Source organism: Cryptotermes secundus, unplaced genomic scaffold (assembly GCF_002891405.2).
Source record: "Cryptotermes secundus unplaced genomic scaffold, Csec_1.0 scaffold1244, whole genome shotgun sequence".
NCBI classification, from domain to species: Eukaryota; Metazoa; Arthropoda; class Insecta; order Blattodea; family Kalotermitidae; genus Cryptotermes; species Cryptotermes secundus.
This window is the reverse complement of record NW_019733849.1, coordinates 145,883-169,134: the sequence shown is the minus strand read 5'-3', so window position 1 is coordinate 169,134 and position 23,252 is coordinate 145,883. Positions and strand designations below refer to the sequence as shown.

At 43.4% G+C, this 23,252-nt stretch overlaps 1 protein-coding gene across 1 annotated transcript in view; it reads right to left on the bottom strand.

Moving 5' to 3' along the window:
- The window catches only part of LOC111868313 (ATP-binding cassette sub-family C member 9), a 206,824-nt gene extending 186,038 nt beyond the window's left edge, over positions 1–20,786 (bottom strand). The window contains exons 1-2 of the mRNA XM_023858858.1: positions 20,439–20,786; positions 1,773–2,195 (exon numbers count right to left, since the gene is read on the bottom strand). Coding sequence (XP_023714626.1) covers positions 1,773–1,957 — 185 coding nt within the window. The 5' untranslated portion in view covers positions 1,958–2,195; positions 20,439–20,786. The remainder of the gene's footprint in view (positions 1–1,772; positions 2,196–20,438) is intronic.
- Between the last annotated feature and the right edge of the window lie 2,466 nt (positions 20,787–23,252).

The following is a 23,252-nucleotide window of genomic DNA, read 5'->3' as shown; positions in this document are numbered from 1 at the left end:
GTCAAGGACGATGATATGGCAGGCAGAGCACGTAGCACGCATGAGAGCGAAGAGCGGGGAATATAGGACTTTCGTTGGAAAACCTGAGGGAACAAGATCACTCGGGAGACCTGTATATAGGTGGGAGTATAATATTAAAATGTACCTCACTGAAAGAGGTGTAGGTTAAGGACTGTGTTCATCTGGCTCAGGATAGCGAACAGCGGCGGACTGTTGTGAACATGGCAATAAATCTTCAGGTTCCATGTAATGCTGGGAATTTATTGAGTGGCTGGGCAACTGGTAGCTTCTCAAGAACGACTCGGTTCCCTCCTGACAGCATTGAACATTGCGTAGAGTCGACACGACAAAGCGTATCTGTTATATGAACAACGCCGCAGCATGAAGAGACCTTCCTTCTGGGTCGTAAAGCCGTGTACTCCGTTGGGAGTCAACCTACGTTTCGGAGGATCACGTCGCCTCCATGTTCAGGGTCGAAGAATAAGCCAAGCAAGAAACGAGCAAAAAATTTCCTGCCTGCTAAATTCTCCATGTTGTTGATTTTTGCTTATTCTTCGACTCTGAAGATGCAGGCGAAACGTCGGTTTACTTTCGACGGACTGTGTGACATTATATCCCAGAAAGTAGGTCTCTTCATAATCACCCCTGTGAGAACCTCATATCCTAAATACTGCAACGTGGCGCCAAGACAGACTCTCCACCTTCAAAGTACGAGTAATATGCAGCATGAGATAAATGCATTAACTCCAACTCAGTTCTTCTTGAGAAGCCTCCAGTTGCTCAATCACTCAAAGATTTCCAATAATTTTATATAACTTGATGATTCGTGGCCGCGCCATAGCTCAAGTGGTTAGTCGCTGGCTTTCCACCGCGACGGCCCGAGTTCGATCCCAGGTCTGGTCAAGTGGGATTTGTGGTGGACAAAATGGCGCTGGGGCAGGTTTTCTCCGAATATTTCGATTTCCCCTACCAATCTTCATTCCACCAATTGCTCCACAATCACCCTCATCTGGGGCTGGTACAATAGGCCAGAAGTGACCGCAGTACAAGGGACTTAGTCCCACCCCACCAGCAATGAAAAACTAAGAAAAAAACTTGATTCACAACCATGTTAACAACAGCCCAAGTTAAAGTTAGGCATGTACGTTTTAAGTAGCGTAGTATCGCAGCTGATATATTACGTAAATAAAAATGTGTACGCCTGCGCATTAAACTCTCTTCAAGGCCATATTGTTAAACATTTCTCTGAAGTAGTTAGGTCTGGTATGGTATAGTTAGGAAGCCAGTCATGGTAGCCGCGCGGTCTAAGGCACGAACTGCCTTCGCTCGCTCGGACGCTGGGATCTTGGGTTCAAATCCCACTTAGCGCATGGATATTTGGCGTGTGTGTGCGTTTATTCTGTGTTTGTGCTGTCCGTCCTTGCGACGGGGTGATCACTTGTCCAGTGAGTCCTGCCGTCTGTGAAAAATGATTACGGAACTGAATAAGAGGCCTGGGCCCTGAATGGGCTGGAAAAGCCATTAAAAACCCCATCCATCTTAATTCAAAATGAAGACTGAAAGAAATATAACACATAATTAGAATTCCCAGGTCTTAAACATTTAATAGAACTTAAAATCCGTGATTTTAGTCCGCAAGCGAACTATACCGACCGAGCGACCAGAACGTATATTGTTTAAACATCTGTCTGATGTAATAGATATAATATCATTAAGATCACTGTGGTCGCATCCCTTATATATTCATACAATATCATTAAGTGGCATCTTACCTGCGATTGCCGGTGCGGAAGAATATGTTTGTGGCCACAGCAACACAGCCAGTACAAAATGATGTGACGATATTCAGCACATCCGCATGGCAGACATCTTCCTGCAGATGCCATCTTGCCGAGGACCAAGAAGCGTTCACAGCTGTCGACCCGTTTCGTGCATTTTCACAGAACCACAGATCCATCGTGAATTAAGTTTTGAGACTCCCGTTAGCTTGTCCGCTTACAGAAACAAACACTGTGGGTGGTTTCAGCAAGTCACACGGGCTGTGAGGGGGCGAAGCACTTTACAAACATTTGTCAATCTCTACATGGTTTAAGCCATCAACAATTTTGCAATCGCACGTGGAACACTAACACGGGGCACGCTGAGGCACTGTGCTACAAACCGGAGGGTCGCGGGTTCGGTTCCCAACGAGCACACTGGAATTTTCAATTGACTTAATCCTTCCGGCCGTACTATGAGCCCGGGTTCGACTCAGCGTCTAACAGAAATGAGTACCAAGAATCTTTCTGGGGGTAAATGGAAGTAAGTGTATAAGGCTGAGAACCTCACTACCATCTGTGAGGCGATCGTCTAGGAGATGTGGGAGCCTCGACATCTCACAACCCTATGGGCCTCCACGGCCTGTTACAGGGATAGCGTTACCTTTACCATACCACACGTCTAACTCAGCAGGACACATTCCTGCAGTTCATTTAACCCTTCGAAAGGCGGAGTTCTCAACAGAGACTTCAACGCAAATCAGAATATTGGTAACCCGTGTGTTCTCAGGTGCTGCAAAAGTAAAGGAGAGTCTGCTGAAAGAGGAGTACGAAATTAAATAGTGAATGGTTAATGGAACACATGAGAAGACACGCATGGCCTCCGTCCGCATTAGAAGCCAGATGCCAGCAAAGGAATTGTTAAGCAAGAGCCAGAACCGACATTACAGGCGCGGTAAAGGTAACATTGTCCATGTGCAGAACTTATTAACTGACGCAAGTAAAGAGGTTGGTCTAGAAGTAAACAGAGAGAAAACTAAGTATATGTTGCTGTCTTGTCACCAGAATGCAGGACAAAATCGTGACATAAAGATAGGAAACAGAGGTTTTGAAAATGTGGCACAGTTCAGATATTTGGGAACGACGATAACAAATGAAAACTTGATTCAAGAGGAAATTAAGACGAGATTGAACTCGGGTAATGCCTGCTACCATTCAGTCCAGAACCTTTTGTCTTCTCGTCTGCAGTCCAAAAACATAAAAATCAGAATATGCAAAACTATAATTTTGCCTGTGGTTCTGTATGGGTAAGAAACTTGGTATCTGACATTAAGTGAGGAACATAGACTGAGGGTGTTTGAGAACAGGGTGTTGAGGAGAATATTTGGACCGAAGAGAGATGAAGTGACGGAAGGTTGGAGAAAACTGCACAATGAGGAGCGTCATAACGTGTACTCTTCTCCAATTATAATTCAAATAGCCAAGTCAAGGAGGATGAGATGGACAGTGTATGTAGCATGAATGGAAGAGAAGAAGTATGCATAAAGGATATTGGTGGGAAAGAAACCACTAGGAAGACCTAGACGTAGGTGGATTGACAATAGTAAAATGGATCTTAGGGATATATAGAATGGGATGGTATGGATTGGATTTATGTGGCTCAGGATAAGGACCAGTGGAGGGCTCTGGTGAACACGGTAATGAATCTTCGGGTTCCAAAAAATTCTGGGACGTTCTTGAGTAGCTGCACAATTGGCGGATTCTCAAGAAGGGCTCAGCTCCAGCAGTGATATATAATTATAATCATGTTGAAATGGGAGCGAGGAGCAAGTCTGTCACCGCCTTGGCGTCCGGTGATTATCGGAGGATTATTTCGTGCTGTTTCCGCAAGGTCTTGAAAACTTGGCGCCACCTTCGCTCGGAAAGTGTAATGTGATCTCAGTCACACTGCATCAAGCCAGCAATGACTCAATCAATCTTCCTACCAGTCACTTGAACTCTTCCATTCATTTTATTACAGCTTCCAGAGTGCTTTAATTCGTTTCCGCCTGGGTTGGAAATGGAAGGGGACACGCCAGGACGCCGTCTATTTCGTTGCAGAACAATTCGTTTCGAGCAAGCTATTTCCGGTGCCTTAAGATCCCATAACTACCTTTCCCAACAACGGTGCCTTTAGGAACGAATTCGTGACCCTGCCTTATTTTAATACCTTGTGTTGGCCATTCCGCGGTGTCTTCCAGTGAAATTAAGTTCTGAAAAAAAGTTTTCACACTTGATCTCCGTCATTAATGCAGAAATTTTCGCGGTAAATTGCGAGTCACAGCCGATGTAAGTAACTTCGAATTTCTGAGGCGGTATAAAACGTGAAAAGAGTAAAATGTTAGCTACATGAAATCTTTTGTTTTTATGGCGAAATCTAATGAATCATTGCAACAAGCAAGTGATGACCGAATCGAGATAAATCATCAAAGATTGCTTGTCAGTTAACAGTTACAAACATGGCGACTGTGAGAAACTTTCAAGATATCACAACGGATTACTGGGTGTTTCGACTTTATCCATTGTCCAGTATTAAAGAGAAAAAAAAAGCATTTCGGAAAGTGAATCTGTTTCAATCCTTAGGAGAGGGGGGAGATACACCTACTGGGTTGGGTAATAAAGTAAAAGTAAAGCTATCGCTGTACCAGGCCGTGAAGGCCCATTGGGTTGTGAGACGTTAAGGGTCCCACATTATCTAGACAATCGGCTCAAAGATGGCGGTAAGGTTGTCAGCCTTACTCGCCGGCAGCGCTTTACTCCCCAGGAAAATTATTTAATTAATTCCTGGTACTCATTTCTGTTAGAGGCTGAGTAAACCCCAGGGCCTAGTGCTGCTGGAAGGATTAGGTCAACTGAAAAAAATAGAAAGGGTCAATCTCAATCACTGGACCCAACTGAGTACGAGTCCCCACTCCCCTGATCTGAGGACGGAAACAGATCTAGGTTCCGAAATGGTGTATTCTCTATAATGCCGGACGATTGACAAATTCCAAAAAACCCAGTAATCCCCAGGGTTTTAAACCCATAAGAACCCTTTAGAATCTATTTTTTCCGGACATTTCGATAAATTTGACGTACATAAAACTGGTACTTAAGTTCTGCGAATGAGATGATGATGATGATGATGATGATGATGATTATGACGATCTGTATCACACTCCAAATTGAAAGAAACGAATCTGTGACTCGATCAGGATTCCATCCTAAGAGGTTCGAACTCTCAAGAGTCCTGAACGCAATCCCATGAACTAAGCTGAATGTCTGGGCCGCGCCATAGCTCAAGCGGTTAGTCGCTGGCTTCCCACCGCGGCGGCCCGGGTTCGATCCCGGGTCTGGCCAAGTGGGATTTGTGGTGGACAAAGTGGCGCAGGGGCAGGTTTTCTCCTAGTACTTCGGTTTCCCCTGCCAATCTTCATTCCACCAATTGCTCCACAATCACCCTCACCTATCATCTGGGGCTGGTACAGTAGGCCAGAAGTGGCCGCAGTACAAGGGACTTAGTCTCACCCCACTAGCAATACAAAAGACTTTCTAAAAACGATGACGTAACGGTCTACGTCACTAACTGAAGATGACGCTCCCTCATTCCTGTAACAGATGGAGCTATATCTCCATAAATACTAGACGGGTTTTAATGAAACTTGGTATTGCGGCTGTGCCCTAAAATTTATAGAGCGGATTTAATTTCAGTGTATATACGACGACTATAACCTTTACTTCACATGCAACTCAGTTTGACTATTATAGAATGCTTAAAAAAATAGCTCAACATCCACAAACTTTGTAGGCCTACATGACGTAGATCACAGACGTCATTAAAACAACTTCTTCGACGTTCTTATTAAACGATTTAGGCCCATAAATAAATTACTTTCTGACATACAGCTCTGTTAAATTTGGTACCACTGCATCTGTATACGCAATAAGTGACTATCACTGCAATGAAGTGTCGAAAACAATTCTAAACAGGAATTTTGGTACATATGTTAACTCAGTGGTAAACGTATGTACATACTTGTTGAAAGACATATATATTGTAGCGTGTAGAGCCGTTACTATGCAATGACCGCTAGATGGGCGGATATATCAGGGCCGTTTCTGGGCAACGGCTCTGTAAAAAAACAGCCTCGTTACTAGGTAGCAGATTATTAAAAATGCAACAGTTGGACGATAGCTATGGAAGAGCTGTGGTTTCTATGTTGTCCGTGGCGAGAAGTTTTAAGCAAGACGACGCTCGGAGCTTAGTCATACTATCGCGTACCCCTCATGTACAGCATATGTTCCATTTACAGTAAACCCTCGCTAATCCGGATAAACTGGGGGATAGGTCATGCAGATTAAGTAATAATCCAGATTATTGAAACATAATGTGGCGAGCCGCCAGAAAGCCGGGACGGTTGAGTGACATAAGGGTTGATTTCCTGGGCAACGAGCAACGTTCCCGCGACTACGGTTAACCGTGGGACTAGTAGACATGCACTTCCATGGAAACACTCGGATAGACAAATAAGTTACGGCAAAATTGGAGGTGTTTCCGTGGTAACGCTTACATAAGTAGCAGGTTACCACGGAAATTAAATATTGAACTGTTGGGGCGGTGTCTGCTTTCGATACGCCAAGAACCTACCTCCGGGAGATGACACCATATGACCAGATAACCCCCGTGTGGAGGGTCGAATACCTCCACCGTGACCCTGCGAGCCGTAGGAGGAGACGAAAGGGAAGTCTCAAATCTGAGACAGTAAAATATGGTAGCGAGTATCAGGGGGCTCGGACCCGAGAAAGACTGCGCTGGCAAGAGCCAGCAGCATATAGAAAATACAGACCCGTCCTCACATATATCCGGTGATGAGCCCCGGATGGGACTCGACACCAAGACTTTCTGACTGACTGACCGTCAGGAGGTATGTGACTTTGACTTTGACTACGACCAGATAAGATCAGATCAGATCAGAAGAGAGATAACCAGGAGAGAGACAAGTTCAGAAGAGAAGCAAGCGGAGTACCGACAGATGTGCAGTGTGGCGTAGTTACAGGAACGTCAGAGTGTCATCATTGTTCGCAGTTACGAAGTGTTATAATTGTCTGTAGTTCAGCCTGGCGTAATTCTTCAATCAACCGCTTCCCCAAATCCGTAATTCATTAATTATTTGTCACGGTACCCCGGACACGTGACAATTACATCATCATCATTAGTAATCTGTCAGACGACAGGTCCACAGTCTCTTCCAAAACAATTCCTCCACTTAATGCGATCTAGAGCTTTCTCCTTCAAATGACAGTATCCTCTTCTGTCCCCAAGGTCATCCAGCATCTTCTTATGTCTTCTTCCTCGTCCTCTTGTTACTTCTAACCGCCCCTCTATCTTTCCTTCAATAACTTCTTTTAGAAGGCAGTTTCTGCGTAAAACATGACCAATCCAATTAGCCTTCCTTTTTCTTATTTCGTGTAGGATATTCCTCTGCTCACTGACTCTAATTAACACTTCTTCATTTCTCACATAATCGGTCCAACTGATCTTCTCCATCCTTCTCCAACACCACATTTCGAAACTTTCCAGATGTTTCTGATCTACTGCCCTAAGTGTCCATGTTTCAGCCCCATACAGAGCTATGCTCCAAATGTAGCATTTCACTAGTTTCTTCCTCAAAGTTAAGTCCAATTTGCTGGTACAAAGATTCTTTGTCTTGCTAAATGCAGCTTTTGCCATGGCAATCCTGGATTTAATTTCACTGGTACACCTTCCATCATCTGTTAACAAGCTACCCAAATATTTAAAACATTTCACATTCTCCAGTTGTTTTTGGTCTATCTTTATTGTGACTGGGGTTGGTTGTCTCGAAATTTTCATTACTTTTGTTTTCTCCACATTCATTTCCATGCCATAGCACCTTCCAATTTCAATTAGTCTATCAATCATGCCCTGTAGCACAGTTTCTTCCTTAGCCATTAACACAAGGTCATCTGCATATTTCACAGTTTGAATTATTTGACCTCCTAATTTGAAGTCTCCGAGCCAATCCAGAGCTTCCTTGGTAAGGCATTCGCTATTTTCTTTCACGCCAATCAATACCTGTTTCCTTTAGGATCTGCATTAATTTGGTCCAGTTTACCCGGTCAAATGTTTTCTGCCAGTCTATGAAGCAAACACACAGTTCTTCATCTATCTCCAAAGTTCGTTCCCCTATAATTCTCATCATCCCAATTGCATCCCTGTTCCTTTTCCTCTTCTAAATCCAAACTGATCTTCTCCAAGTACATCCTCTATTTTCCTTCAATTCTTCTTTTAAGTATCTTTGCTATTATCTTTGCTGTATGTGCAATAAGGCTTGTTGTGCGATGGTCGCTGCATTTTGTAGCTTTTGTCTTTTTCTTTAAGGCAATCATTGTCACTTCTGTAAAGTCCTTGGGCCACTCCCCAGTTTCATGTATGGTGTTCATTAGTTTTGTCAGTGTTTTCAAACCACCTTCTCCCAGTAACTTGAGCACATCTCCAGGTACATCCTCATCTCCTGTAGCCTTTCCCTTCCTCATTTCCTTGATAGCTTTTTCCACCTCACTTTGTAAAATATATGATCCTTTCTCGTCTGTATCTACTTCTTCTTCCGGTTCAACTTCTAAGGTTTCTGGCCGATTAGGTCGACCATATTGTTCTGTAATATAATTTTCCCAAATTTTCAGCACTTTCCTCTGATCTACTATTCTATTCCCCTGGGAGTCTTCGATGCCAATATTTTGAATCCCGTGTCACAGATATTTTTGGAATTAGATGTTGTAGACGTTCACCAAAAGTAATCACGCAGTTTCAGAGTCAAAGCCAAAGTCCATCTTCAACCACATTTATAACAATAAAGCCTATATCACATACCCCGTAGTCTCTTTCAAAGATTTTGTTCGAATTCGATATAGGGAATTTCACTGATTATATTTCATTGGTCAAATTTTCACGCAAGTTTAATGAGTAATGAATACCGCTGGTAATTCTGCGGTGGCGTAGTTGGTTGAGGCACTATAATACAAGCCGGAAGGTCGCGGGTTGGAGTACCGATGACGTGGAATTTTCAATGCGCCTAATCCTTCCAGCCGCACTCTGGCCCTGGGGTCGACTAAGCCTCCAGCAGAAACGAGTACCAGGAATCTTCCTGGGGTGTAAAGGGTGACCGGCGCGCAAGGCTGAGAAACTTACAGCCATCTGTGAGTGGATTGTCTAGAGAAAATGTGGGAGCCCCGGCGTCCCACAGACCTATGGGCACTCACGGCCTGTTATAGGGATAGCTTTACCTTACAATGTAGAATGCTCAATTTACAGTCATGTTCCATATGAAACATCCATTATATTCCAAGCCCCTCGTCTCCATATTAATTTCTTCATGGAGAGGAGGCGGTCATAAAGGACATAGAAGAGGGAACTGATCGTCTTAATATACCGACTGTAAGGTTATTACAAAGAGAGGTGTCATTACAATTCAGGACAGCGAGAAGAATGAGTTAAAATGAAGTTGTGTACTAAATTCTCTTACGTGGCGTCATAACATACCTAGGATTGTGTTTAACAGTTACAGAAATCTGTAAAAAATGAAGTTGTGTCCTAAATTCTCTTACGTGGCGTAACAACATACACAGAATTTAGTTTAACAGTTATAGAAATCTGTAAAGAAATGAAGTTGTGTACTAAATTTTCTTACGTGGCGTCATACCTTCGTTTGTTTTCAACAGTTACAGAAATCTATATTTCATATGACGTGTTTGTTACATCCTGTTGGCTCAGGGACTAACAAACCCCTATTCACTTCAACTCGCCAGTGTAAAGCTATTAAATTTGCTGTTATATGGGCGCTAACCAAAATATTGATCCAGTATTTTTACGTCTTCCTTATATCATGAAGCCTACGATTTGGATCACAGCTTCCCAGATGATGCTGGTAAAAGGCAGAGCCAAAGGAACAGCTACAGTCAGCTGATTATTTTTGCTTCTGTTATAGAAACAGTAGGAAACATAACTTGGTTACTACAGGCGCTTAGAGACTTTATAAATACCGGTATATATTTTCTTTCCTAGCGATTTGTTTTGGAAAAAAATATATACACACGCCCGATTTAAATTAAACTGATCTCATCTTTCCAGTCTCACTATGGCCCTGGGGATTGACTCAGCCTCTAACAGAAACTAGAATCTTCCTGGGGGTAAAGTTCGGCCTGCGCGTAAGTCTGACAGCCTCATCGCCATCTGTAAGCTGACTGTCTAGATAAAATGTGGGAGCCTTGACGTCTCACAACCCTATGGGCCTCCATGCCATGTTACAGGGATAGATTTACTTAACCTCAGCGCCATCTGTGAACCGATTATCTAGAAAATGTGCGAGCATAGACGTCTCACAACCCTATGGGCCTCCACGGCCTGTCACTTAACCTCATCTCCATCTGTGAGCCGATTGTCTAGAAAATGTATGAACCTCGACGTCTCACAACCTTATGGGCCTCCACGGCCTGTTACAGGGATAGCTTTACTTAACCTCAGCGCCATCTGTGAACCGATTGTCTAGAAAATGTATGAACCTCGACGTTCTCACAACCTTATGGGTCTCCACGACCTGTTACTTAACATCATCTCCATCTGTGAGCCGATTGTCTAGAAAATGTATGAACCTCGACGTCTCACAACTTTATGGGCCTCCATGGCTTGTTACAGGGATAGTTCCAATTATTTGTTTTGAAATGTTTTACATTAACCTTCTCTTTACAACGTGTTCGTCATATCTTTATTCAGATCCGCATTCTCTCCTCGGTCTACGTCTTCCCGGCTTACGAATTTCTGAATCTAATGACCTCATTGCACTCATGCTCCGAATTTTCGGGAGTTACGACCAGAAACTCGAATTTCGGACCTTGGATAGCTTCTTCAGAAAGTCCAAGCCACCAGTGACCATTCTTCCTGGCCCTCTCCCAGTCTTCCAATTTCTTCCGCAACCGGGGCTCTCCTGCCTCAATTCGACCAGGTGGTTAATGTTAATTTAATTGTTCATAAAACTTATGAGTGCTCTGGTACATCAAATCATAACTCTTAATGATCCATGGTAATATTTGGGCATATAGACCCGTTACTAGGCAACGACCGCGAAATAAGCAGCTATACAATAGCCGTTGTTGAGTTATGGATCTGTAAATACGGCTATTGCTAGGCAATGTCTGAGTAATGATAACGTGAGCATCCCAACAAACACGAACACAATAGAGGAACGGAGTTGTCCATGCGGTCCGTACCGAGATGTTATAAGCAGGACAAGTCTAGAGTTGTGTGAGTAAGTCAGTCAGTGGAGTGGAGTGAGTGAATTAGTTAGTTAAAGGACTGTTGGGGTTCAGTAGTTGTGAGCTGTTGCTGTGAGAAGCTGGTAGGTGTGGCCGCGGACAGTTCGTGAACCCAGAGTAGGGGGAACGTCCGCCGTTGGAAGACACTACTGAGCAACGGCTAAGGAAGACCTAAGAAGGCCGATCATCAATCCAAAACCCGTCTATAGTCACACTGTCTCGCTACAACATTAATTAATATTTTAATGTCTTAGGTGTTCAATGACGATCGAAGTGGCTGTGCGGTCTAAGGCATGAGCAGTCTTCGCCCGCTCGAAACCTATGGTCGTGGGTTCGAATCCCACTCGAGGAATGAATATCTGTGTTCGTTTATTCTGTGTTTGTGTTGTTCCGTGCATAGGTAAAGGCCTTGCAATGGGCTTATTCCCCGTCCAAGAAGTCATACCGACTTTGTATTAGATTAGGAAACTGAAAAGCGGCCATGGCCCAACAAAGGGCTGTAGAGCCATAGATAAATAGATGTTCAATACTACATTATTTAATGTTAATTTACTAATTTTATAACAAAAACAATATAACTGTTGTGCATTAGGGGTTAACATATTGTCACGTATAAGTGGTTGCGTGACTAATAATAATGGGTTATGGATTTTATGATTGGGTTTACTGGCGCTTATCTACAATTACAATCGACTATAACAGCTCACGGTCAATGGCTTCCCAAGACTCCCTCCATCCCTTACGGGACTACAAGTGTCTCCTCTTCCACTGTGACAAATGACGAACGAAAAATCTCTCCCGAATTAATTTTTCTGAGCCTCAGAATCAGAGTTACTTTACGGCTGTTTTTCTTGGCGACAAGCCCCTTGAGACTCACGACCAATAATTTTTTCTTCAACTAAACACTTGTGGTCATAGTCTTTATGTAACATCCTCTCTGACTAGAGGATGGGTCTGTCGTTTACAATTGCTGCTGGCCCTCGCCAGCGCAGTCACTTCCAGGTCCGAGTCCCGTGGGATTCATAGTCACATTTTACTGTCTCAGATTCGAGACTCCCATAACTTGGAAGGCCAGGTCCCTTTATTTATAGCCCCCAGGAACAAAGTGGCCCAGTTATGCCCCCAGGCACTGGGTTCCCTTTTCGTCGTCTCCTGCGGCTCGCAGGGCTACCATGGAGGTATTCGACCCCGCCTCCACAGATCAATATTTAAAAAGAAGTTCATTTGAATACATAATATTTTATGCTACATGATCGGCATTGAAAACACCACGTCCAACAGTTCTGTTGCTGCGTGTATATCGGCAAGTGTTTACGGAGCCGTTGCCTAGCAACAGCCATATCTTCTGGCTCCACTATTCCGGCTTTCATGCGCTGAGGGGATATAGACACATATACAGCAAGGTGGCCTCATAAGCTTTTAATTTTTTCAAAATAAGAAATCCAAGCTAAAAATGGGGCCGAGCTTTGAGCTACATGAATATAACCCTATACATCCCAAGTTTCAATGGGCTCGACTTACGACTTTTTGAGTTATAACACGTTTCTGGGGTTCTGGGAGTTAACTACGTCGCAAGTGCGAGATGCGTCTGTATTTCGAAGAGGCGGAGAGCATCACGAGAAAATTGTTGTGGCCCTACTTAAAGCTAAATTCTTATCCATGTTTTTGAAGCGTCATGGTACCCATTAAGCCAAGTCAGAGGCGGCCTAGCTAAACTTCGTCGCACCCAAATGTTGCATGTGACATGGCTTTCCAGGACGAAAAGTCATAGTATCGGTCATTCTAAGCAAGAAGTGTATATGTACATGTGTCCTCTTCCGAACGGTTTCCGAGATACAGCCATTTCACTGTACGGTTCTAGAACTGGTAATAAGAAAAAGATATTATGTACTGTTTCTAATACCGGTATTTATTGTTTAAGTGATAAAGTTGGTGCAGTTTACCTATTATAATTTTTTTTTCTTGACACTACAGCCCCAGTGGGCCTAGGCCTACCTCCATGAACTCCGTTCACTTCAGTTTTTCTAGATTTTACACATTCGGTAGGACTCCTTGGGCGGGTGATCAGCTCGTCGCAAGGCCTCTACTGTACACAAACACAGAAAAACGCACACACACATCCATGCTACCTACTATAATACATTTTCTAAAATTCCAACATCAACATCAATGCACTTTGTAACTCGTGCGAGCACATGGTGTGTTGCTCGTCTGTGCAGTGTACAGTGAAATAGCTCTATTTCGGAAACCGTTCGGAATGGGACACGTGCACATATACAGTTTTTTTGCTTACAATGACCTCTACTATGACCTCCCAGAAAATTGACCTTTCCTCCTGGGGTTTCCTGTACGTTAGAAATCTCAACATTTTTTTAAGGCCGCGCCATAGCTCAAGCGCTTAGTCGCTGGCTTCCCACCGCGGCGGCCCGGGTTCGAGCCCGGATCTGGTCAAGTGGGATTTGTGGTGGACAAAGTTACTTTTCTATTTCAGTACCTCAGTGGCCGCCATGCCGATTGGACCCATCTTTCGCTGATGACGTGGCTCTCGTTGTTATTAGAGAAAACCCGCTAACAGCGTCTCAAAACCTGCAAAATCACCTTAATTTACTGGAGACGGGTACACTATTTGAAGAACAACGGTTAATCAAACGAAGTCTGTCCAGATAATATTCACAAGAGACACGAAATGTGCCCACAAGTAACAATGAACAACGTGCAAACACTACAGCCACAGAAGCAAAGTCTCTCGGCCTCCACCTCGATCAGAGGGTCACTTGGAGTAAGCACATCCAAACTAAAACAAAACAACTTGACATGAAATGTCGTCAAATGTATTGGCTTCTCAATAGAAAATCAAAGCTCTCTATGACTAACAAAATACTACTATACAAAGCTATATTAAAACCTATTTGGTCCTATGGTCTTCAACTCTGTGGATGTGCAAAGCCGTCGACAAGCAATCTCATCTAGAGATTCCAATCAAAAACACTAAGGGCAATTGCAGACGCGCCATGGTATGTGAGCAACTTTACACTCCACAACGACCTAAAGATACCCTTCGTCCAAAATGAAATACTAAGAAAGGCTGAAAGGTACAAAAATCAAACTGTAAACCATGACAACGAATTAATTGAAGGGCTATACACCAACGGTCCAGTGACAAGAAGACAGAACAGAACATGGCCCCAAGACATCATCAATCAATGAAATAGACTCCATGTAGGAGAAACATCACTGGATGTTTCCCTTGCAAGCTAACCACCTACAACACATTTACTTAATACTCTGTAATGATGTAGATTGTAAAGAAGCATAATAATAATTAAAAAAATACAGGATTGGAGGAATATCTCCACGCATTTTTGACCTCGGCTCTCTGCTTCACTCCCGGAGGGAACTGTGCATACTCACTAAATGGGAGACCAGGTCAGCGATGGACAGGAGAAAATTTCTTGTAACTACCGAGAACCGAACCCCGATTCCCTGATCGGCCAGCCAATAGCCTAATCACTATACCGACTGAACCATCGCGGCTCTTCTACTAAGTGTGACAGAATATGTAGGCACTCGGGCAGGTTTTCTTCGAGTACTTCGGTTTTCCCTACCAATTTTGATTCCCCCGGATGCTCCATTCGTCTAACTTGTCATCTGGGTTTGGTACAATGAACCATTTTGGGCCCAGTTTCAAGGCACTCAAGTCCAACTCCATCCGAAGTGTATGAAAATGAATAATTTAACATTAATAGAAGGTGTGTTCATTAATATCCTAACATCGCAGCAGCCGGATTGCCTTCCACTGCCAGCGGATTTCTTATCATTGTCTTAGACTGCGTTGATTAACAAGAATTTGCAATTAAATTGCACATCAGAATATAACAAATAGAGAGTAGGTAGCGTAGCGGTGCAGAGTATGACATATTAAGAAAACACTTTGGTTCGAAGGTTAATAATTCTCGTGATGTTACTCAGTCTTTCCAGGCGAGTGCCAGGATATACATCGAAATAATCTACGACCGTTTCTTCCGTAATAAATACTTACCCATTCACGGTAATCGACTATATTCTAGTCTAATTAGGCGTTCTTAATAGTTTTACTGTTTACACAGAGTGGCTGAAAAACCGACTCATAAACAAATATAAATGAATGAGACAAAGGCTTACAGCCAACCACCCCTTGTCGGCTGTCTGCGATTGCTTATTCAATATATTCGCAGCTTCCCTCTAAACTTGGAGGGCGTCTCCTCCATCCGCAACCTAGTTTTACTGTTTACACAGAGTGGCTGAAAAACCGACTCATAAACAAATATAAATGAATGAGACAAAGGCTTACAGCCAACCACCCCTTGTCGGCTGTCTGCGATTGCTTATTCAATATATTCGCAGCTTCCCTCTAAACTTGGAGGGCGTCTCCTCCATCCGCAACCTGAGGACGCGCCATGCCTTCGTGACAAGTGACCCACCTAACATGAATACGGCTACATATTGCTTCACTAATTCGGATTATCGCGTAATCCAGACGAATTATCTCTCCAGTTAATCCGGACTAGTGAGGGATCACTGTATTTATACACTGTATGATCATGTGACAGATACTTTGTACGTCTTGTATCCAGGATCTTGTATCTTGCTATCTCTTCAGTGTGGATCTAACAAGAATAAGCTGTAACACGAGGAAAGCCAGGATTGGAACTAGGAACTTCCAACTAGGAGTATCACGGTACAATAAGCTTCTCGTGAGTGTAACCTTGCTACTGGGCAGCCAGATGTCGCAGCTGTGAGTGTTGAATGTGGATGGGTAGGACACAGGAATTCACTCACATTAAACGAGGGGGAAAAAATGGAACCAGTATGTGGAGCAGTTGAAAAGATTTATAGACCCCCTCCCCCTAGAAGTCCATTTCAGTCCATCACGTTAACTCCAGTTGTGACGGTTTTGACTTGTACCTGAGAGGTGCCAAGTTCATATCTAGGTCGAGGTGTAAGCCTTCAGCGGTTTACAGGAGAGGGACATTTTGACGCACACTGACCTGCTGATATTGCTAGAACAGTGACCTCAGTGCCGCCAGTACGGGATACTTTATGATAAACAGGATATGTTTAATAAATTTTGATAGGGAAATTCACTGGGAATGATCCGTGTGGAACACACAGAAAGAGATATTAAGGTAACATCAAAGACCGCACCATTGCTCAGGCAGTTAGTCTCTGGTTTCCCACAGCAGTAGTCCGGGTTCGAATCCAGGTCTGTCCATGTGGGATTAGTGGTGAACAAAGTGGCGCTGGGGCAGGTTTCCTCCGGGTACTTCAATTTCCCCTGCCAATCATCAGTCCACCAATTGCTCCACAATCACCCTCGCCTATCATCTGGGGCTGGTACAATAGGCCAGAAGTGGCCGCAGTAAAAGGTACTTCGTCCCACCCCACTAAGAATACATGTAATAGTAATAATAATAATAATAATAATAATAATAATAATAGGTAATAGGGTAACATCAGATTGATGTTAAGGGTAGATTTTGAAGAAGGGAGGGCAGCCGAAATGGCTCAGGTCGTGTCCAGGAAGGGGCAAGGATCTGGCAGTGTCGAACGTTGGATTCGTTACTGAACGTAACCAGTGGAATTATACAGGCAGGCTCTTTATTTGCTACACAAGCTTCCGTACTGCTTCCTCCTGTATTCCTTCCCGGTCTTACATGTTACCGAATGATACGTCGAGACCTATGTTTACCGCTATCTCCCACGTACAGAACGCACAACTAGACAACTGTAAACCGTTTCCGTTGTTGGCATAGCAGCATACACTCCTCCAACGCCGTTTCATGCAAAACGGATTCGATAATATGTGTGAAAAGGAATATGAATATTTGCCAAATGAACGCAAAATTCGGTTATACACGGTCTGCCAGATACCTTGTAGTAAAATTAAAGTAAAACTATCCTTGTAACAGGCCATGGGGGCTCATAGGCTTGTGAGGCGTCGAGGTTACCGCATTTTCTAGACAAGCTGTTTTAGCCTTTGCATGTTCTATTTTATAACCAACTTTGTTTCTTTTATCCAGCTTATGTAACAGTGTGGATACTCGGGTTATTTCTCTCGCCCATGATGTTCGTCCGTCACAGACCCACAGAACGCGTAGTTTCCGGGGAACGCATCTCTCGCGTTGAGCGAGAGTTTACTTCACTTCACATATCCACATCAGACACGATACGCTAAAACGAAAGAGTGCTCTCTCGTTTGTGACCTAATACAGAACTTAAATTCATGTACACAATTCATTACTATGGTAAGACGAAACTGCTTATTGATAAACATAAATCTCACCGTTACATTTGTTTTATATACAGTAAGCCCTCGCTGATCAGGAGTAGTTAGGGATCATCCGGATTAAGCAGGAATACGTATTAATGAAGCAAAAGATAGCCCTAAAAGAAAAAATTAGAAAATAAACGGAACATTTAATAATAAAGGTAGTACTATAATTTTTCCTGTGGTTCTGTATGGGTGAAACTTGGTTTCTAACATTAAGGGAGGACCACAGACTGAGGGTGCTTGAAACAGGGTGCTGAGGAGAATATTTTAATCGAAGAGGGATAAAGTGACGTAAGGTTGGAAGAAACTGCATAATGAGGAACTTCATAAGGAAGGTGAATGAGATGGGAAAGGCATGTAGCATGCATATAGAATTTTGGTGGGAAAACCAGAAGGAAAGCGACCACTAGGAAAACCCAGAAGTAGGTGAGAGGATAAAATTAAGACGGATCTTAGGGAGCTAGGATGAGGTGGTATGGACTAGATTAATCTGGCTCAGGAGGGACCAGTGGAGGGCTCTTGTGAACGCGGGAATGAACCTTCGGGTTTCATAAAATGCTGGTAAGTTCTTGAGTAGCTGCACAACTGGCGGCTTCTCAAGAAGAGTTCAGTTCCATGAAGTTAGTGCCGATGAAAATAAAATATATCACTGCAGAGCCTTTATTTAAAACTACAAAAAGACAAGAAGCCGATATCTAGGGTCACCTTCATCCAGCTCAAGGCACTCTTGGATATCTTCTTGCATGGTTTCAGTCTCCCCAGCTGCCCTCAACACAGTCTGAAAGTTCTCTTGCTCCTAAATCCTATGTGTCTTTTAAAGTACGTACTGAACTGTGAACGGAATTTTTCATTTTTCATATTTCTATCCGGATTATCCGAAATGTGGATTAACTGTAACCGGATTACCGAGGGCTTACTTTAATTGTAAACATCTAAAGGGTTCTGACGATGGTGGATGACACAGAGTATTACTGGATTTTGGGACGTTTTCCATCGTCCAGTGATTGAGATTAGCTCTTTCTAAGGAGCCAAACTGAGTAGGTGTTTTCCTTTCTCACCTGAAGACGGAAACCGATCCAGTTTCCGAAATGTCGTGTCTTCTATTACTTAAAATTCCGGACTACAGAAAAAGTAAAAAAACCCACTAATTCTGTGTATCACGTGAATAGATCTGCACTGTTCACAGCTACCAGAAATAGCGTGATAATATAATTAACAGAAGAATGGCTAATCAGTCGAACTAAAGAAAGATGAACAATCAATTTAGAATGGAGAGGCAACAAGAGGTTAGACCTGAACAGTGAGGTTGGTCGTGGTTAAGAAAGAAGTCAATGAAGCAGAGGACACAGTTCAATCAAGTCCCTTTAAGCCAGTGTTGAAGGGCATTCTTTTGCATGAGGATCACTTCCAAAGCTGGCTGCACAACATGGAAATAAACTTTATATTTGACTGAATGAAGTTTATGATATAAGTAAAGTAAGCGGTAGCACAATTGGTTGAGGCACCATGCTACAAGCCAGAAGGTCGCGGGATCAGATCCCGATGTCATTGAATGTTTTCAATTTACCTAATCTTTCCAGCCACACTATGGCCCTGGGGTCGGCTCAGCCTCTAACAGAAATGCGTACCAGGAGTATTCTTGGAATATTCTTAGGGGTAAAGGACAGCCGGCGTGTAGGGCTGACAAGCTTACCGCCATCTATGAGCCGATTGTCTAGAAAATGTGGGAACCTCAACATCTCACAACCCTATGGACCTCCACGGCCTGTTACAGGGATAGTTTTACTTACTTTACTTTGAGATCGCGCCGTANACAATCACCCTCACCTATCATCTGGGGCTGGTACAATAGGCCAGAAGTGGCCGCAGTACAAGGGACTTAGTCCCACCCCACTAGCATTAAAAAATTACTTTACTTTAATAATGTAAAATAGAACGTTGTCACTATGCCTTTGCTACTAAATTCTCAGTATCTGGAATTCTGGATCAAAATGTTTATTTTGCTGTAATCAAATTGGCAAGCCCTTTCGGCGACGGGTCGATTATCAATGCTATACGAAGCTAACCCCGCATGGTATAACAGCAGAGGTCTAACATAATCACAAGTGAATGTAACTGGCTAATCGCTGTTTCGAATTTTGATTACTCTTACGAAGAGGAAGTTCTGTTAACTTGTTTGGGAGGACCTTTGGTATTTTCCCGTTCTTCCGAGCAATGAGGGCCCGAAATTCGATCTAATATCTTATTAAAAAGTACAGATGTTTCAAAACAGGGAACATTAACTCAAATGTATCGAATTCTCTATGTATTCTTCAAGGCAAATTAATAAATAGTCCGTCATATTCAATTTGGGTCAAAATTTGCCACGTTTCTGATTTCACGTTCTCTACAAAGTGTTTCTGAAGAAAAGGAGACTGTCAACGAGCTATACACACTTATTTTCGAGCTTATAGAACAAATTTCAAGATCGTTTATTTCTTGGAGGATTTCGACCGGTGATGTAACACACATCCGGTTCACGCTTCACTGTTTTAAATTCATAATATTATAGTAGTCATGTAAATTGACTGATAAGTAATTAATCGTATTGGTTACTGTTATTAAGGGCCGTCTCGAGAAGTCAACATCACGTAAATCTGCTTGGCTTCTGTAAACATTGCCAGGATATCCTTGCCTAATTCATCAGTTCCAAAATAATTATCATTTGCATCTGTGACAAGTTCGGTACTCAGAACTAAAAACTTCGCTTTCAGGAGAGAAGCTGTTATGTTTCTGGAGAGGAAAAATTTGGATTCAAGAGGAAAGAAACTCTGTTTCAGAAGTGGAGAAGTTAGGTTTTAGTGACGAAGTTCGGTTTCAGAGGCGGAGGCCTTTAGTTTCAGGAGAAGAGAAGTTCGGTTTCAGGAGCGGCAAAGCTCGGTTTCAGGGGAGAAGTTCTTTAAGCGTAAACTGGCGTGACGGTGAACCCAAATTTCATCCAACGATGTATAAAAAAAATCGTATCCCATAAGTTTTTCAGTACTCACCCAAGGATAAGAGCAGACACCACTATGAATGAATAAACACCTAGAACTTTGAACAAAACTGCAATTAATCAAACCACTTCTGACCTCAATCACAGTTTAGCTTGTATTTCTCTCTGACAAACATCCTCTTAATCTGAGAACTCGCCACTAACAACACTAAATCAATCTGGCAAACAAATTATATGCCCTACTCGGGTCGGGAGCTCAAATCGAAATTACAGCTGACGTGCGCCTGTGTTAGTGCTTTAATGTCACGATGAAGAGGTTTCTTCCTGCGCTGGAGAGAAGTCAGTGACACTTGGTACACGCACGGCCCAGAGCGAGTCCAACACACCTACACAAAGTGAGAACCAGAACAGCACTGACTGTAGCCGTGGCGAGGGGACCGCAGGCTCGTAGCGATCAGCAGAGGGAACCCCTCCTTGCTCCTCTGCCGCCAGTTTATTAAGAACCATTACATAAAAGCTGCCCAAGATTCATGGGGTTTGGCGCAAATTTCTTCTTGTGTTAAATGCTTGTCCTTAGTCATGCGATCATCTGTCAGCTTCCTCGTAGATGACCCAGGCTCCATGGACCATGCGGATACAAACCCACGCTGCGATGTACTATGTGGTATTTATGCGCAGGCTGCAGGAGTGTCCGCGTTTATTTGTTACGCGAAATACACGTATAAACACAATGCGGGAAGGCACAGGAACTGCGCTATAGAAACCAAAGAGAATATTTCCATTTCAGGCTTGTAACAGCGGTGACCACGTACGGTATCGTCTTCTGGGATATAACGCTGTGTACAAGTTCACCGACGTTTCGAAGGAACGAAATAATTCAATCTTCAAGGTTGAAGCCAAGCAAGACGATACCTCAGCTTACCCTTTATTATTATTATTATTATTGTTAGTGGGATGAAACTGAGTTCACTTGATACTGCAGCCAGATGATAGATGACGGTAATCGTGGAGTAATTGGTGGAATGGAGATTGACAGGGGTAACCGAAGTACTCGGAGAAAACCAGCCCCAACGACACTTTGTCCACCACAAATCCCACATGATCTGACCTGGGCTCGAAACCGGGCCGCCACTGTGGGAAGCCATTGATTCTTGCTGGTTCCTCTCCTGGCTTCACGACCCTGAGAATTTAGGCAGAAATATCAGTGTAATTTTACTAGTCAACACGGCGTTACATCCCAGAATGTTATACTATAAACATGCAGGCCGGCTCTTTGTAGCCCGCTTCTGTTTTGCGCGCGAAGAGAAGCGGAGAGAAATACAAGTGTGATAAGAAATAGCGGGGTAGTGGTTGCATTTGCACTGGAGGAGGGACGGAATATGAGGCACTATAACTAATATCCTGTTATACACACCCTGAAATCATTGTTTAAGTCAGTGGCCTAGACCAGATCCAGTGCGCCTTATGGCGAGAACAGGCAGGACGAAAAGGACGGACTGTACATAGAAGGGTGGAACCGTATGTTCATATTTCTTCACTACAAGAGAGTACACAATTATAACACAAGAATCCAGTGGCGGCTCTAGTGAACACACCAATGAGCCATCGGCTTCCATTAAACATCGGGAGTTCCTTGGTTATACAAGTGATTGTTTCCCAAGGACTGTGCCCCATGGAGCAAATTATTAAGGCAAAAACCCCGTGCTTAACTAATTAAACACTACGCCATAAACACGTAAGAGGGGGTGGATGTATAGATCCACATGTTCTTGACCTCGACACTAACTACAAGTGAGTGGTCAGCTTCACGCCCCGGCTGCTTTAACCACGGGAAAGAGCCCCCGGTACGCACTGGATGGGAGATTGGGTGGACCATACAGAGGGTCTGGACGATTTGGAGAAGAGAAAATTCTTGACTCTATCGGGACTCGAACTCCGAACCCTCGGTCATCCAGCCCGTAGATAGTCGCTATACCGACTGTGCTATTCCGGCTCCTACGGAGTTAATTATTAAAAGCGGTACTAAACTCTTTGAATATGTAGCAAAGTTCAAGTACAAAAGAATGGCAGTAACAAAATACAGGATATGCAAGAAGAAATTAACAGATTCAGTTCGGATAATGTACAGTCTGTCGTTATGTACAGTCCGTCAACTTTTATGAAACGTTACGAAAAAAAATGAAAAGCCTTGTGGCGACATCCAAGTGGACACCTTGGCCACGGTTACTCGTGCACTAGTCCACCGCGCTACAAGTTAATGGTGGGTACTTCGAACGCTCGTTTTTAGATCAAAAAGTATCACAGCCATCCCTTTCTGTATGTTTCAAATTTGGATTACCAATAAATTAAATAAACTGTATTTAAGCAGATATTTTGTATGTCGAAGTGTGTGCACACTTTTTTGGCCCGTCTATAAATTACTGTCTTTCGAGATGTGACGTCGTGTAGCCTGGAAGAATGTTATCGGCTTTTCTGAGAAACATGTAGTCTCCATTCTTTGCCTGAATATTGCACCGAAATGCCTATCACTTCTATCACACGCCCTACATCAGATAAAGGAACTCATAGTCATGGCTGGGAGGGCTTCTCATCTCGCGTCTGTTCCTTCTTGGTCCCTAACGGCTGCAACGTCTAATGGAGATTTACAGGTAAGAAAAAGTAAAGGTATCCCTATAACAGGCCGTGGGGGCTCATAGGGTTGTGAGACGTCAGGGCTCCCACATCTTCTAGACAACCGGCTCACATATGGCGGTAAGGTTGTCAGCCTTACGCGCCGACCTCCCTTTACCCCTCAGGAAAATTCCTGGTACACGCCAAGGCGTAGGTGGGTGGACAACATTAAAATGGGTCTTAGATCAGTGGTTCT